General features: G+C 39.6%; 1 protein-coding gene across 1 annotated transcript; it reads right to left on the bottom strand.

Annotated features, from left to right (window-relative positions):
• Positions 1–1,545: 1,545 nt before the first annotated feature.
• On the bottom strand, positions 1,546–14,311 carry LOC139309293 (vomeronasal type-2 receptor 26-like). Its single transcript, XM_070933349.1, has 6 exons — positions 14,094–14,311; positions 12,861–13,149; positions 9,826–10,620; positions 7,278–7,490; positions 3,313–3,439; positions 1,546–2,456 (listed from the first exon to the last, which is right to left on the bottom strand). The coding sequence occupies exons 1-6, from the start codon at positions 14,309–14,311 to the stop codon at positions 1,546–1,548; spliced, it is 2,553 nt and encodes an 850-aa protein (XP_070789450.1).
• Between the last annotated feature and the right edge of the window lie 2,611 nt (positions 14,312–16,922).

Here is a 16,922-nt window from a genome sequence, read left to right as displayed (position 1 = left end):
TCGAGGCACCTGATCTACCCCAACATGTGGGAGGGAGCATACTGCTTCCCTTTAGCCTTTCAGCTCCAGTCCAGGAGGTCTCAAGCAGTTGCATTCATGACAAACCATTTTATACCAAATTTATATTGAAATAAAGAAACAATGGTAGTTTAATATCCTGACGATGTCAGCAGATGGCTGACGAAAGCTTAGTAGAATAAAATTTTAATTATTTTAGTTCCGGAGCTCGCAGAATGTCTGCTTCTTTCTTTTGTAAAAAGTTTTTAATTTTTTAATACAAACATTCCATCTTTCCTGATGCAGTGTATCATCTGGGTACAAACATCTTTGTGCTACATCGTTCCTCATTTGTCACATCTTTCACATTCACGTTAACATTAATATTATAATATATTAAACATTTAAATATTGTAAAACTCTCCATTTTCTTCTTAGTATCTTTTAGTAATAATACCATATTAACATCAAACATCGTTATTCTCTTCATACACATACTAACAATTTTCATCTTATTTATATCTCTATCTTAATATATTTTCTACTTATTCTTTAGTCTTCTTCATTTCCAAATTCCATTTTTATTCTCCAACCATTGATAACATACTTCCCATATCACATAATATTCAGTTTGGTCTTTCTCCTTAATTGCTAATGTTAATCTGTTCATTTCTGCACATTCTAATATTTTCCTTATCACTTTCTCTTCAATGGGAATCTCTCCACTTTTCCAATGTTGTGCAAGTACAATTCCAGCTGCAGTTAATACATGAATAATTAAATATACATTCTCTTTATTATAAGTTTCAGGGAAAAGTCCTAGCAGAAATATTTCTGCTTTCAACTCAATACGTTGTTGTATCATCTCTTCCAACCATATCTTAATTTTTGTCCAATACTTTTTAAAATGGAGATGTATTTATTATCTCAATTTCTGCCTAGGTGTTTATGCCCAGCCTCACCTCCATCGCTGACATCACATCCATGGAACACTCAGTCATCACATTCTTTAAGAATTCTTTTCCAGGAAACTTATGAGACTGTATTTTAGCTCCTCTCTTGTTTAACTTGTATATAATATTTTAGCTGACCAGTTGGATAATCCAGATTATCCTCCTCCTAATTTGGCTAAAATGTGTCTATCTACTTTCCTTATGTTGATGATATTGTGATCTTGAATCCATTATTTTTTTAAAAAAAACAATGAAGATAAACTATGATACTGCTAAAATAATGGCATTTTTAGAGAATTCAAAAGTATTTCTGGCAAATCAACAAGATTCCCATTGCACAAGTGTCATGTTTTATATTCCTAGGCATGACATTTCAGGATTCAGGTAGCCTAAGGAAACAAGAGAGATATTCTGCCTTGACTGCTCAAAAGAACTCAGTGCTGTCTTGCAATTATATGGGATGAGACATTATTTTCCAGCAGCCCTTTAATTATTTCATGCTAAATCATTAGCCCAGCTCATGTATGGAAAGCAACTTAGACCATTTCCTATGTTTGTCCTGTAAGAACAAGTTGAGAGTCAAAATTCCTCTCTGTTATACTTCTACATTTCCTCTGGTTGAAAGCTGCTTCTTTGTATTCAGGTCTGGCCTTAAAATGATAATATAGCACTTGGGGATGAAGATGCAGCCCAGTAGACCAGCATTGGAGGACAAGATGGAGAAGGCCTGAACAGCCACCATATATTTCCCTTTGGTGCTCAAGTAGGTGGGCACAAATGTCACCCAGACACTGCAGAAGACCAGCATGCTGAAGGTGATCAATTTGGCTTCATTGAAGGCTCCAGGGAGATTCCTGGCCAGGAAAGCTACCGTGAAGCAGATGGCAGCCAGGAAGCCCAGGTAGCTGAGGGTGATATAGAACATGACAACAGAACCTTCATTGCATTGCAGAATGATCACTCCAGGCTGGGAGTGGAGATCAGAGTCAGGGAAAGGGGGAGAAACTCCCAGCCAGGTGGAACAGATGATAATTTGGACAGCAGAACAAGAAAAGATGATGGAGTTGGCTAAGCTCTTCCCCAACCATCTCTTCACTCGGTTTCCTGGTTTTGTGGCCAAGAAAGCCAGCACCACTGTGATTGTTTTTGCAAAGAGAGAAGAAATGGCAAAGGAGAAGATGATGCTGAAAACCATTTGTCGGAGTAAGCAAGTGGCTTTCCTTGGTTGACCAATAAAGAGAAAAGGAGACAAGAAGCAAAGCAGGAGGGAGACCAGGAGGATATAAGAGAGGTCCCGGTTGTTGGCTTTGACAATGGGTGTTTCTCTGTATTTAATGAATATGATTAAAACAAGGCTTGCAGTTAGGAACAAGAGTAGTACAAAAGAGACCAGGATGATGCCTAGATGTTCTTCATAGGACAGGAAGGATATAACTTTGAGGAAACATTGGACTCGGTTCTTGGTTGAATATTTATCATCTGGACACTTGGTACATTTTTCTGTATCTGAGAAAACCAATATTTATTTAATATTCTGTCTTTTTGCCTTTCAAGGAATATTCTTTTTGAGGCAACAGCTGATATCAGAAGCATTTTCCAAGATTAATTTCTTCACATCTCCACAGAAAGAAAATAAATGGAAGGTCATTTTCTAAACCATATAGAGGCCAAATTGGGGGAAGTCAAAAACCCAAAGGATTCCCTGCGTACTGTACACAATCTCCATAGGAATTACATTAATAGAGGTAAATAATGAATCAGTTAATCTTTCTAAACACACTAACTGGGACCTTCCAAATGGCATTCTTAATGTACTGGATTCAGAAGATGTGAATCATATGAAATCTAAATGGCTGTCACAAGAAGCTAGTTCTGCAAATAATCTGGAATAGGTATTGGGAGTAGTGATAATTTCTGCGTAATTGAGGTGCACCCATAACTGTTCACATCATCTTACTGTGGACCAGTGACACCTGCTCAGTAATCCTCAAGGGACAACCTATGTTGAGTGTATTTCAATAATCCTTCCAGACCTAAGACAATTCCTCAAGTCTCAAAAAACTCAAATGTTCCTAGAAAAGTAAATATGGAAGGATAGATCCAAAATAAAAAGTAGAAGAAATATTTTCTCTTGCAATAGTAACGCTTGCTTAATCTGCTACACCTTTTTATCTGTTTCCAGCTTCTCCTTCAAGGCTTTTTTTTTTTTTCTATTCTTAAAACTTTAGAAATGAAATTGTGTAGTTTGAAAATAAACAAGAAATCAGTTAACATCAATGTGTCTTTCAACATATAGTTTTAGGAAAATACTCCAGATGGATCTACTTCCAGAAGGATTACCAATTCCTTCAGCATCACCCACCTTCATGAATGGAGATGGTTCCCTCTGGACAAGGAACACAATCATAGCAGCAAACTGGCTCTCCTTCTCGAGTTCGCTTGACAAATCCAGGACGACAATTTTCCACACATTTGGACTCAGGCAGAGACTAAGAAGAAAAAGAAGGAATGCCAAAGAAAATACATTAGAGCTCACTATCCATGGAAACTGGAGATAAACAGAAAAATTAGCCAAGTAGTCTCTGGGATTCACTGACTCATTCAAAATAGTTGTAGGAAATATAACTAATGGCAGATTCTTGGTTACTGCCATATATAACTATAAAAAGTTACTCCCTTTTTCTTTTGGCATCTAAAATTACAATAAAGGAATTTTTTACTTAAGAACATCTGGAGGGAAGGAATGAGTGGTGGGATTCAAATAATTTAACAACCAGTTCTCTGCCCTAATTACTGGCTGGGTGGGCGTGGGCGTGGCCATGGTGGGCATGGCCAGGGGGTGAGACAGGCAACACTCAGCCTCCTGCACCCCCCTGGGATCAAAAATGGGCCGTGGGGGGAAATGTGCCACCCCCACATGCCCAGTTTTAGGCCTAGTAGGCCCTGCAGCCACCTGGAAGCAAAAATGGGCCACAGGAGGGGCTGCATCACACCTCCATGCCCTGTTTTGGGCCTAAGAGGACTCCCTGAAGCCTCCTGGGAGCAAAAATGGGCCACGTGGGGACTCCTGGAAGGGGCAGGGTGGGAAGGAGTGAGAAAGGGCCAGTCAGCAATTTAACTACCACTTCACCCGAACCGGCCCAAATTGGCTGAATCCCACCACTGGAAGGAATTTAGAAAAAATTAGGCATTAAGTGATAACCTCCTCTGGATGAATTCCTCCATTCTTCATATAGCCAAGGTTTTCTCAATTAAATTGAGGATAAACATTATTGTAGCATTATTGTAAAAAATTTATTAAACTCTGATTCTACTTGATCTATTAAAATAGAATAAACTGTTATGAAGAAAGAAACCCCTGACTAAGCAGATCCAAAAAGCTTTTTTTTCCCCGAACTACATAAAACATTGCAAAACTGCTCACCTTTGAAAGTAGACCAAAACCATCTCAAGTTAATAGAGATTAAGAAAAAATCCTTGAAAGTAGTGCTGTAAACTTTAAAAGAGATGTTCTTTGTTTATCTGTATATTTATTTCTTCAATTTATATGGCTGCCATGCAGAAGTGGTATTCAGCTGGTTCAGATTGGTTCGCCCGAACTGATAGCAGAAATTGTGGGTGGGTTTGGAGGCTCCTTTAGTCCCAGAGAGACTAAAGTTAGGCAACACACAAGATAAACAATTACATTCAAGGGGTTTTCAGATGATGTGCTCTCTAAATTAACTTGCCTCCAGAAGTTGTAAATGCTCCAATGTTGGAATGTTTTTAAGGAGAGGGTGGATAACCATTTGTGTGAAATGGTATAGGGCAGGGGTGTCAAGCTCAAGACCTGCGGGTCGGATGTGGTCAGATCTGGCCCACGGGACCATCCTGGTCTACCCAGTGTGAAGAGGAAACATGCCAGCAGTTTGGGGAGTGGTGTCAAGCTGGCCATGCCCACCCAGTTGGCCACACCCAGCTGGATGACCACAGCCACCTACACCCCCAGGTCAACAACAGACCTGATGTGGCCCTCAATGAAATTGAATTTGATACCCCTGGTATAGGGTTTCTTGCCTAAGCAGGGGGTTGGACTAGAATAACTCCAAGGTCCCTTCCAATTCTGTTATTCTACTCCATTCTAAATAGCCAACGGCCAAATCCAAGTAGCATTTTCTTTCCAATTCTCTCTCTCTCTCTCTCTCTCTTTGGATCAAAGTCTTATTTTTGTACTTCAGTTTTCTGGGTCAGGGGATATCAGAACAGTCATTGTGATTTCATGTGAACCTTGGACTTCTAGGAGCAGAAAGCCTAGTGCCAGGGGTGGTATTCACTTACTTTCCCTACCAGTTCGCAAATGTGAGCGGACGTGCAATTTGCTGGTGTGCACACCTTCCGCACATGTGCCTGGTCTCAAAAAGTGCCTAAATAGGATGGCATAGAGCCGGGGTGAGTGGGTGGGCAGGTGGGCAGGCCCACCCACGATTTCCGCTACCAGTTCAGGCGAACCGGTCCAAACCAGCTAAATACCACCTCTGCCTAGTGCTGTATCCCAGTGGGGTGAAAGAGAAGTAGGGAGAATACTGACCCAATCTGGTTTGTTTAAGAACATCACTGATTATGAGTCTGCCTATTCAAGAAACACTTTTCCCAACCAGGACAAGATGTAGCTTATTTCCCAATGGAACCAAGACCTCCTTCCAATTAAGTTTCACTTTAATCCGATTCAATCCTGAAATCAGGCATTGGTCAACTGAATTGCTTTCTCCTTTGCTATTTGATACAAAGAAACCTGAAGCTTTTAGCAACACGAAGCAACACAAAGAGCCTTGATAGGACAGTGGTCTAAGCACCCTGTCATTAACACAGCTGCCTGCAATTACTGCTGGTTCGAATTTCTCCAAGGCTCAAGGTTGACTCAGCCTTCTATCCTTTCTAAGGTAGGTAAATTGAGGACCCAGTTTGTGGGGGCAATAAGATGACTTTGTATAAATATACAAAAGTATGAAGGCTATTGCTTAACGCATTGTAAGCCGCCCTGAGTCTCCGGAGAAGGGCGGCATATAAATCAAATAAAAAAAAAAAACACATTCCACATCGCTTGTGTTTTTCCATCAGATTGATTGAGATACTAAATTGTAGATTGTATACAAAATGGAATAGCACTGAAGTCTCCCAAGCAGTTTAAAAAAGAAACCTATAAGGTTTCTACTTCTCACATTCAATTCTCAGTAAAGGTCAGCCACATTGATGACTAGGCTCAAGGCAGTTGAAATGGGTCTTCAGGCAAGGAAGAAGACAAGGAGGAGATTATAATGAAAATAATAATGATGGATGAATTAAACCAGGGGGAACTATATTAAAAGAGTTGGAAGGGAAGCAAGGGCCTCAGTAAAAATCTTAGAAAATAGGCAGTGCAAGAGGGTAGAGATGGGAGGAATACTTAGATGGGACATCCAAGAAATAGAAATAGATGGAGACTTAAGAGAGGAATGGGGGAGACAAGCCAAAAAAAAAAAAAAAAAAAAAGCATAGCAATCGAAGTATCGAAGTGGGCAAGAGATGATGGGTAGAGGATTTCTTTTACTTTATAGCTGCTTTGACTTGCTTCACCTTCCCTTCACCTCTCTCTTTTTAAAGCATAGCAATTAAAATATAAAGCGGGCAAGAGATGATGGAAGGATGATTCCTGCTCCTGATTGCTGTTTTGAACTGCCTTTTGCTAACTCTCCCTCTTTGTGCTCTTTCTCTTTTTTCTTTTCATGTAGGCAGATGATATGAGCTGAGGTGGCGCAGTGGTTAGAGTGCAGTACTGCAGCTACTTTAGCTGACTGCTAGTTCAGCAGATCAGCAGATCAAATCTCACCAGCTCAAGGTTGACTCAGCTTTCCATCCTTCCGAGGTGGGTAAAATGAGGACCCAGATTGTTGGGGGCAATATGCTCTTTAGTATACTGTCTTTGGTGTAAGCCACTCAGACTCCTTGGAGAGTGGGCGACATAAAAATATGAATAATAAATAATAAATAAATAAATATGATTAGAAGTTAGACAGAAAAGAAAGAAAAAGCTTTTGAATAATAGGCTGATATGATTAAAAACTAGAGTAAGAGATAGAAATAAAGGGAATAGTAATGTATAAATTTTTAGTTGATAAAATGGAAGTAATAATGAGAAATAGATAGCATAATTGAATAATGATAGATTGTAATACAAGATAGATGTGTATTGTAATGGGAATTTCATAAATTGATTGAATGTAATGATAATCCTTGATTTGGAAACAAAAATGAAATGGATCTTCAGGACTTGGAAAACTGAGAAAAGAAAGACATCAACATTTCAACTACCTTATTGAACAACTTAAGCCGTAAAATATCATTTTGGTTGATAAGAAGTCTCTGCCTTTCAAAACTCCCCAGAAACTCTTCCATAGGGTCCTCCTTGGATCGAACCAGCAAACTCACAATGCCTAGGTCTGCTGCGATATTTCCATTTTGGTCCATGTAGAACTCAGAGTGGGAGAGATTGCAAAAATCATTCTTCTCCAGAAAGGGATGGAACTAGAATTGAAACATCCAGAAATTTTAGAAGCAGAAACCTTTCTTTCTTATTTCCACGTGGTCTTTTCACATTTGAATCTTTTATTTGTCTATGTCACAAGTAAATGCCTTATTCTCCATTATGTAACTAATATATGACCAGTGTGTCAGGGGTTAACTTATTCTTCACTTCTTAATGTATTCATACTTTACCACTCCCATAATTAGCTCCACCCATTGTATATATAAGGAGCTGCATACGTTCATTCTGTGCTTCTATCTGTGAATATTCAGTGAATATAGAATGCCTTATGTAAATAAAGAGAGATATATTTGAACTATTAATTCTTAAATAATTTATTGAGTCTGATCCTGAAAATATCGCAACAGTCTAAACGTGCTTAATTAGGAGAACAGGTGTTACCATTATCATCATAAGTAAACAGAACATGTCCCACAAAATTTGTCAATCATATGCTGACAAAATATATGTTAAGAAAATATTATTGACAAAATGTGTCAATTGTAGGAAACATTCCAAAGCAGATGACAAATAAATGAGAGAGCAGAAAAAGTGTACTTATAAATTTATTGAAAACAAACATATTGATTACCAGAAAGCAGGGATTGGTCAAGAATAAAGTTGTCAAGCTAATATTCTCCCTATTAGACCAGACAGGAAACATGACCACATGAGCTAATTCAACTTAACCAATTAACATAACTTTATAAATCTGAAAGTAGAAATCTCCCAGTCTCAAAATTTAGGGAGGATACTTTCTGAGTATCTGTCTTCTATTATGCAGCTATAGTCTTCTATTTGCATTTCCTCTTTTGCCTATAGAGCCAGCTATGACTCCTATATAACCCCCACATGACCCTATAGGAATCTGATAACAGCCAATAGAATATTAGAGGAACAGGAAGCTCAAATACAAAACCCAGAGAAAGTATAACACCCACACCCACTCTCAACTCCATTGTCATCTGCCCAGAACCACAAACCCATGTGGTTCTGCTTCATCAATAAACCATCTTTCCAATCAGTCTCCATGTTTCCAGTGTCTTTCTCCCAGCTTGGAACTGAACCAGATGGATTTTTCTTCCCACAAATATATACAGGAATATATACTGTATATATATTATATATAAAATAAATAAAATAAAATAAAATAAAATAAAATAAAATAAAATAAAATAAAATAAAATAAAATAAAATAAAATAAAATAAAATAAAATAAAATAAAATAAAATAAAATAAAATAAAATAAAATAAATTTTAATATATATATTAAAATATATTAAAAATGCACATATACTTTTTAAATCAGCACTTTTTAATATCAAAGTTTATCTGTCATTATATAGGTGTCAACTTGCAAAGCATCCCTGGCCTGCTCTCGAGTTGCCATAGGCCGGGGGGGATGGGAAACTGGCAAAATGGCACAGCAGCCAAAGACAGATGAACATTTCATGCGTATCTTTCTCAAGGCTGTATCCCAGGGTTACCTACAGCAGCCGGAGGGGAATGACCTCTACAACCTGCAAAATTGGTCCGTTGGCAAATGTGATTGATGACACACTCTGGGGGAGGGAGGAAACAGGGTCATAATTGGAGCATAAATTACGTACGGTCAGAGCTGGCTTCACTTGGGAACGTGCTGACATGAAGCTCCAAATAAAAAACTGGATTTCTTTTGAAGCTTGGCTCGAGACTCATGATTTAAGTAGGGCATCCGTTGGAACTCTGACATTAGGCTCTTTGGGAAATTATTCCCCGATCAATTAGATTGGCCAAAATTGTTGGCCTTTTGTGTCATAAGTAGGTTGAGATAGTTCCCCTTCTTTGGATTCCTTCTCAAAAGGAACTAATTTTGATGGTTCCTTCTCAAGACTTTGGGTGGGCTTCTGAGAGTTCGCAGGGGTTCAGGAGAACCTCTAGCTAAGATTCTGTGCTGTTTGGAGACCCTCCATATCCCACTCCTGGTCCCGCCCCACCTGCCCCATGCCTCCCAGGAGTCCCAGGAGTCCCCATGTGGCCTGTTTTGGATGCAGGTAAGTGCAGGGTGTGCACGGAGGTTTGAGGAGGGTGAAAAACTGGCCTACTGGAAGTTCAGGAACACCAGAAACAAGCCCATTTCTGGCCTCCAGAGGGCCTCTGGAGCCTGGGGAGGCCATTTTCGCTCTCTTGGAGGCTCAAGGAAAGCCTCCGGAGCTCAGGGAGGGCAAAAATGGCCCCCCACCATGGTGCAGGAGGCAGGCTAGGCCACGCCCACCATGGCCACAGCCAGCCAGCAACTGGGCAGAGAACCCCTTGCTAAAATTTTTGAAGCCCACCCCTGCTCAGGTGCCACACCTGCCATGGCTGCAGCTTTAGAGCCTCCAACCTCTCTTTACTCTCTTTCTTTGTCCTCCTGGACCTGGAGGAATATGCAGCATTCAAAGCATGAGCCACAGTCTTAATGAAATTGTAAAGGTCATATTCGACTGTGAGCCGGATCTTGTTCTCTTTATCTTGGGTCTCCAGGGGTGCTTTCTGGCTGCATCTCCTCCGACCTTTGACAGAAGAGACATGCTTGGAGAAAGAACAGCGAAAAGACTGATCGGCAAACCGGGGATCTACAAAGAAATAGGGTTCAAAGGCATCATCCAGTAGCTTTTCTTTTGCCAGGAAAACAAAGTTCCAAATACTATGAATGTATTTGAGAAGTTTGTGCTTTTTTATTGAATACAATCCCAAAGTTGTGGTGATCCAGACTTTCCCTTCAATGGGTCCTGGCAAACTTTCAAGAGTTAAATGGAAAGGAAGAATTCTTTCAAAAATGGAAACATATTCTATGAAGTGAACAAAGACATTGACTTGTCTCCATTTAGAGAAGGCATCCTTGAGGAGTGCTGTATGTCCAGCTTTTGAGAATTGTTGTGATATAACAACACAAATTCCATTCCTGACAAGCATAGAAGTGAAAGTCCTCATGAAATTCTCTCCCTTCTCTGTGTCTGAAGCAAAGAGACCAATCAAGGTCCATCTGAAATGGAGGAGCAGTTGGACAATTGCTGGGTAATGGATTCCTTCTTTGGGGAGTATCCGATGGAAAAAAGGGAATTGATTTTTATTACTTAGAGCATCTAAACCAATTTTATCACTGATCTGAAAAGGAATGAAGATTGCTGTGTTGTATTTGGGGTCAATTCAAATCCAAAACATAAGATTTTAATAAATCCAACTATGGTTCTGATGAATAGATTAAAATAGATGGCTGATTAGACATTGTTTAAAACATTAAACACATAATATTAACAAGACGATATATAATAGTGGAATACTAGAAATAAATTAAGTCAAAAATACAATAAAAATGCAAATCATATATCTGCATCACCCTACATTTTGACACATGAATAGATTTCAACTGAAAAATTGTGTTCCAATAAAGGGCCATATTATATGTATTTTTTGAGGATTGCTATATTTTTCCTTGCTTCTATATTCCAAATATATCCCTTTGGGAAGCAATCTTTTCACCTTATTCTCCAGTTGTACAAGAGATTGGGATATTACAGCTCTTAATATAATTTGTCAGCTCTACAAGCCAAAATATTTTAAAATTGATTTTTTTCTCCTCTAATACAATTTTGGGACCATAGCTTTGTAACAGTGACTGCATGTCTTGATTTTAGACAAAGAATAAATCATGTAAATGCCTAATTAAGTGCTCGGGGCAGCAGCAGAAATACTTTCATAGAATAGAATAGAATAGAATAGAATAGAGTAGAGTAGAGTAGAGTAGAGTAGAGTAGAGTAGAATAGAATAGAATAGAATAGAATAGAATAGAATAGAATAGAATAGAATAGAATAGAATAGAATTTTTTATTGGCCAAGTGTAATTGGACACACAAGGAATTTGTCTTTGGTGCATATGCTCTCAGTGTATATAAAAGAAAAGATACATTCGTCAAGAATCATAAGGTACAACACTTAATGATAGTCATAGGGTACAAATAAGCAATCAAATCTTATTAGGAAACAATCAATATAAAACGCAAGGATGCAAGCAACAAGCCTGAGTGGCGTAGGAGGCTAATGCCTCCTAAGGCAGCATTTAACATCCAGCTGCCTGCAATTACTGCGAGTTCAATTCTCCCCAGGCTCAAGGTCGACTCAGCCTTCCATCCTTTCTAAGGTGGGTAAATTGAGGACCCAGTTTGTGGGGGCAATAAGCTGACTTTATATAAATATACAAAAGTATGAAGGCTATTGCTTAACGCATTGTAAGCCGCCCTGAGTCTCCAGAGAAGGGCGGCATATAAATCAAATTTAAAAAAAAAAAAGTTACAGTCATAAAGTCATAAGTGGAAGATGGGTGATGGGAACAATGAGAAGATTAATAGTAGTGTAGACTTAGTACACAGTTTGATAGTGTTGATGGAATTATTTGTTTAGCAGAGTGATAACATTCGGGAAAAAACTGTTCTTGTATCTAGTTGTTCTGGTGTGCAGTGTTCCATATCATCCACCCCCAAGAAACTTTTCAGATGGCCCAATTGGATTTATTCTAATAGTGTTATTTGTTTGAAGCCACAAACATCAGTTAGATATAAGAATATGACAGCCCACAACCCATTAGAAGTCAAGGTCCTCTTCGAACACGATGGACAAACATCATCATTTCTCTGTCTATCCACACTCAACTCTACTCAAGAGGACCTTAGCATTTATTTCAGCCTGGATATTGCAGGTATTATTTATATATTATTTACATGTCTAAATCAACCTTCCAATATCCACCATTTGGGGATATTTGTTGAGTAGTTTAGCAGATAAATGGCCTCTCCGGAGTCTCTATTGGTCTTCAAGGCTTTTATGATAAATTTGATTATGAATATAGTAGGGTAAAAAGTAGTTGACATGTTGGCTTACTATGCTTGTATTGTTTTTAATAAAGTGGTTAATTAATGCTAGGTTACTATGAGTCTATATATGTTTTATCAATGGTAGATAAGTTAATCTACCAGGACTTGTTTCATGAATATAGAATTTGTTCAGAAGTGAAAATATCATTATTTTGGCTAAGATCATGTACAAAATGTGAGTTTTCCATCACTGCAGAACCTTCCTATTGTATAGAAGATGCTTTGATTAAATACAGAGCCTTCCCTCACTTTCACAAGTTTGCAGCAGAAGGCCCCAAAGCTATTAGCTTGATGCCATGAGTGGATATTTCTGCTTTGATCTTTGCTCCCTCTCAATATTATCTCAATCCCCAGCCATGAAAGCAACAATGGCCATAATGAAAAGCAGCTCTCGAATTCTATAGAGAAAATATAGTTGGAACTATTGCTCAAACACTATCACCCTACTCACTTTATCCAGATAGGGGAACACAAACCTGTGAAACTTTGTAGGTGCCTACTAATGTTGACATCTGGATGGAGATGTCCCTGTCAGCTCCATCAGCAAGTGCCAATAGGTTGTCCTTCCTTCCACAGCTGTAGTTGGGAACATTGGCTTCTCCAGTTGAAAGCATGTCCAGCAAGGCATCTGAAGTGCCAAGTTCACTCAAATAGTTGTCATGGATGTTGTAACCAAGTGTGAGATTGTGTAAGAGCTGGTGATTTTTGTTGACCACTTCAATAATGAAAATAAAGCGTAGTATTCTTGCCTTATTATAAGGTAAGCTAGTATAAAAATATTTCATGTTAATTTCAGCATCATCAACATCAATAACAGAATACTTTTTTTAGTTGAATTCTCTTTTTTGCCACAAGCCTACTGAGTCTTAAGCTGCTATGGATCCAAAGTCAGAGGCAAATGTTAGTCACCCATCACATTTAATATTTGTGATTTAAAAAAAAATTATATACTGCTTCATAGTGCTTTTTACAGCCCTCTCTAAGCGGTTTACAGAGTCAGCATATTGCCCCCAACAACCTGGGTCCTCATTTTACCCACCTCGGAAGGATGGAAGGCTGAGTCAACCTTGAGCCTGGTGAGATTCGAACTGCCAAATTGCAGTCAGCCGGCAGTCAGCAGAAGTAGCCTTCAGTACTACACTCTAACCATTGCACCACCTCGGCTCTTGTTGAGAAGATGTTGAGAAGATGAGATGCAGATAGTCCCTCCACCAGAGTTAAAAATTGCAAATACACTATAATATGTAGCAATATTAATTTTTATCAGCCCAGTAATTTGGTTCCAAAATAATTCATTCAGTAAAAAAGAACCATCATAAAAGGAAGATATTTCATAAGTGCCCCTAAAAAGCCATTTATCAAACTAGTTACTCTCCATTCCTATAAGGAGCACACATTAAATATTAATGAGCAGCAATAAAAATTTGGAAATAAGTGGGGCAGGGGAAGCTACAATAATCACCATTATAAATAAAAATCAATATTCAAGTCATGAATTCAGGATTGGATGAGGAGAGGAAAGAAATGTGGAATTCTTTCATGTATTTTTTTTTTTCTGACCCATCTTTAGATTTGAGTCTCTTCCACAAAATGACACAAAAGAGAGAAGCCATGGAAATTAAAACAATTCAAGTAATTTGTCAGATCGTGGAAGAACAATAAGAACTGCAAATGGAAAGAATGCAACATCTCCACACTGAATAACTTACATGCGAGACTGACTAGGAGGAGTCATGTTGAAGCTCAACTTTGTATGTGATATTGTTGATGCTCTAGCGATTATACTAATGTGATGGTCTCCTGGTCTGTAATAACTCCATGGTTTTTCTCCATCCTGGTGCTCGAAATTCAGGGGACACTTCGATCTAAGGTTCCCAGAGACTGGCTGTAACTCTAGCAACTGCAGAATCAGAAGCAGCAGGTTCATAATTCAGGGGATTGAATCAATCCCCTTCCTGTTTCTAAAGAAGGATGAGAAGAATTCAAAGCACTCTCATGAGATATAAATTCTAGTCGCTTTCCTGACTGAGACAGAGACAAACTGAGCTTCATCTAGAAATTAGAGGAAGGTTCATTGAAGAGCAGAGTCCCTGCCTGTCTCAAAATGTCTGCCACAAAGAGGGTGACCGGTGGCATTTATCTTTTACTGATAGAAGATCTCTTCAATGTTGCTTCAGTCTGATATTTACATCCAGGGCACTCACGAGAGAAGTAGCAGAAGATGTTTCAGTGGGATGATGGGGATAATTTAAGAGTAAGAGGCAATTTGTCCTCTGGGGTTTCTGAACGTCTTCCAGATCTCTATGTTCAGAGGGATAACTGAAGAAAAGCATGTCAATGAGAAATCACAGATAAACCCCCTGGGGACACTCTTCTATAGTGGTTGTTTTCCTTTCTGTCAGTACATGGCCAGAAAGTGATGCTGGGGGAAGATACTTCAACACCCAGGAAATTGACTTCTGCTGTCCTCCATTGCGGTATATTGTCTTCAGAGACTGCTGAGGAAAGTCATTTAGAACTATGGAGTTTGGTTCCAATCTAGGTTGTTGACACTTAACTCTAGTGCTCCCTGTCCTAATACCAAGGAAGCAATCTGTAGTCGTGAACCTTGCCTAATATTAGGAGTAGGTCCTCTTTGGGATTTTCCATTCTATGAAATCTCCATATATTAATTCTAAATTGGAGCTGATTTTAACATTCCTGCTGGGGAGAGCCACCCAGAGCTATAGACTGTGGTGACACTCTAGGTTGATGACAATTAACACTAGGGCTTCTTTTTTTTTTTTCTAATGCTATGGAAACAATCAGCACACGTGAACCCAGTCTAATGTTTAGAGTAGGGCTTGTTTGTCGTTTTATCTCTGGGTATTAATCCTAAATTGGTGCTGATTTTAAAATTCCTTGTGTCCAAAGTGAAATTTCCTTTCCCATCTGTTCTAGAAATGTAAACTTTTGGATGAGAGCTGACTAAGAAAGTGACAGCCTTTGGACTGTATTGTGGTTAAATAGGGAGATAGTTCCGCTTCATGGATTACTGCCTTGTCATGGCAAAGGGGCTTGTGTAGCTCAATGAAGCTATGAGCTATGCCGTGCAAGACGGACAGGTCATAGCAGAGAGTTCTGACAAAACGTGATCCACTGGAGAAGGAAATGGCAACCCTCTACAGTATCTTTGCCATGAGAACCCCATGGATAGTACCAAAAGGCAAAAAGATATGACGCTGGAAAATGAACCCCTCAGGTCAGAAGGTGTCCAATATGCTACTGGGGAAGAGCAGAGGGCTAGTACTAGTAGCGCCAGAAAGAGTGAAGCAACTGGGGCAAAGCCGAAAGGATGGTCAACTGTGGATGCATTTGGTGGTGAAAAGAAAGTCCGATACTGTAAAGATTGAGGGCAAAAGAAGAATGGGACAACAGAGAATGAAGTGGCTCGATGGAGTCACTGAAGCAGTAGGTATGAGCTTAAATGGACTCCAGAGGATGGTAGAGGACAGGAAGGCCTGGAGGAATGTTGTCTATAGGGTCGCGATGGGTCGGACATGACTTCACAACTAACAACAACCAGGGAGAAAGTTAGAGAGCAGAGAGAAATTTTTATTTTTACAGTCTGTGTCTTCCTGTATTAATGTATTATTATTATTATTATTATTTTATTATTTGTCGCATTTCTATGCCGCCCAACTCTCAAGGGACTCTGGGCGGCTTACAACAAAGAATAAAACAATGCAAACAATCCCATAAAAATGTTAAAAAGGAAAACATTAAAACATTAAAAACTTTAAAAACATTAAAACACATGCACTCCAATTCATGGCTGGGTCTCGCAAGATCATTATAATGAGATCAACGGCCCCAGGCCTGCCAGAAGAGCCAGGTCTTCACCGCTTTGCGGAAGGCCATTAGGGTGGGGGCGGCCCGGACCTCAGGAGGTAATTGGTTCCAGAGATCCGGGGCAGCCACAGAGAAGGCCCACCCCCGCGGGCCCGCTAGCGGACATTGTTTAGCTGACGGGACCCAGAGGAGACCGACTCTTGGGATCTTACCAAGAGCTATGTGGTAGAAGGCGGTCTCGAAGATAGCCTGGCCCTGAGCCATATAGGGCTTTAAAGGTAATGACCAACACCTTGAATTGCACCCAAAGACCAATAGGGAGCCAGTGCAGCTCGCGGAGAATTGGTGTAATTGGGTGTATCTAGGTGCACCCACTATAACTTGTGCGGCTGCATTCTGGACCAACTGTAGTCTCTGAACACTTTTCAAGGGTAGCCCCATGTAGAGCGCATTGCAATAATCCAACCATGAGCTGACAAGGGCATGAGTGACTGTGAGGAGAGCCTCCTGATCCAAGTAGGGTCGTAATTGGTGCACCAGACGAACCTGGTGCAAAGGTCCCCCTAGCTACAGCTGTCAGATGTTGTTCCAGTCTCAGCTGTGAGTCTAGAAGGACACCCAAATTGTGAGCCCGTTCTGAGGGGGACAATTTCTCCCCCCCCCAGAACCAAGGATGGACAATCGACATAGTCTTTAGGGAGCAATAC

Source organism: Pituophis catenifer, unplaced genomic scaffold, assembly GCF_029215685.1.
Source record: "Pituophis catenifer annectens isolate HBS135680 unplaced genomic scaffold, rPitCat1.0.hap2 SCAF_2, whole genome shotgun sequence".
Taxonomy (NCBI): Eukaryota; Metazoa; Chordata; class Lepidosauria; order Squamata; family Colubridae; genus Pituophis; species Pituophis catenifer.
Note: the sequence above shows the minus strand (reverse complement) of the source record. Positions and strands in the feature narration are given on the sequence as shown.

What these genes read in the sequence shown, in the direction of transcription:
- LOC139309293 (XM_070933349.1), bottom strand. Translation starts at nt 14,311, where the DNA reads ATGAACCTGCTGCTTCTGATTCTGCAGTTGCTAGAGTTACAGCCAGTC. An exon ending in GCACCTACAAAGTTTCACAG is followed by an intron (nt 10,621 to 12,860) that starts GTTTGTGTTCCC and finishes ATTCCTTTTCAG; the next exon opens with ATCAGTGATAAAATTGGTTT. An exon ending in GGCTTAAGTTGTTCAATAAG is followed by an intron (nt 3,440 to 7,277) that starts GTAGTTGAAATG and finishes TTTTCTTCTTAG; the next exon opens with TCTCTGCCTGAGTCCAAATG.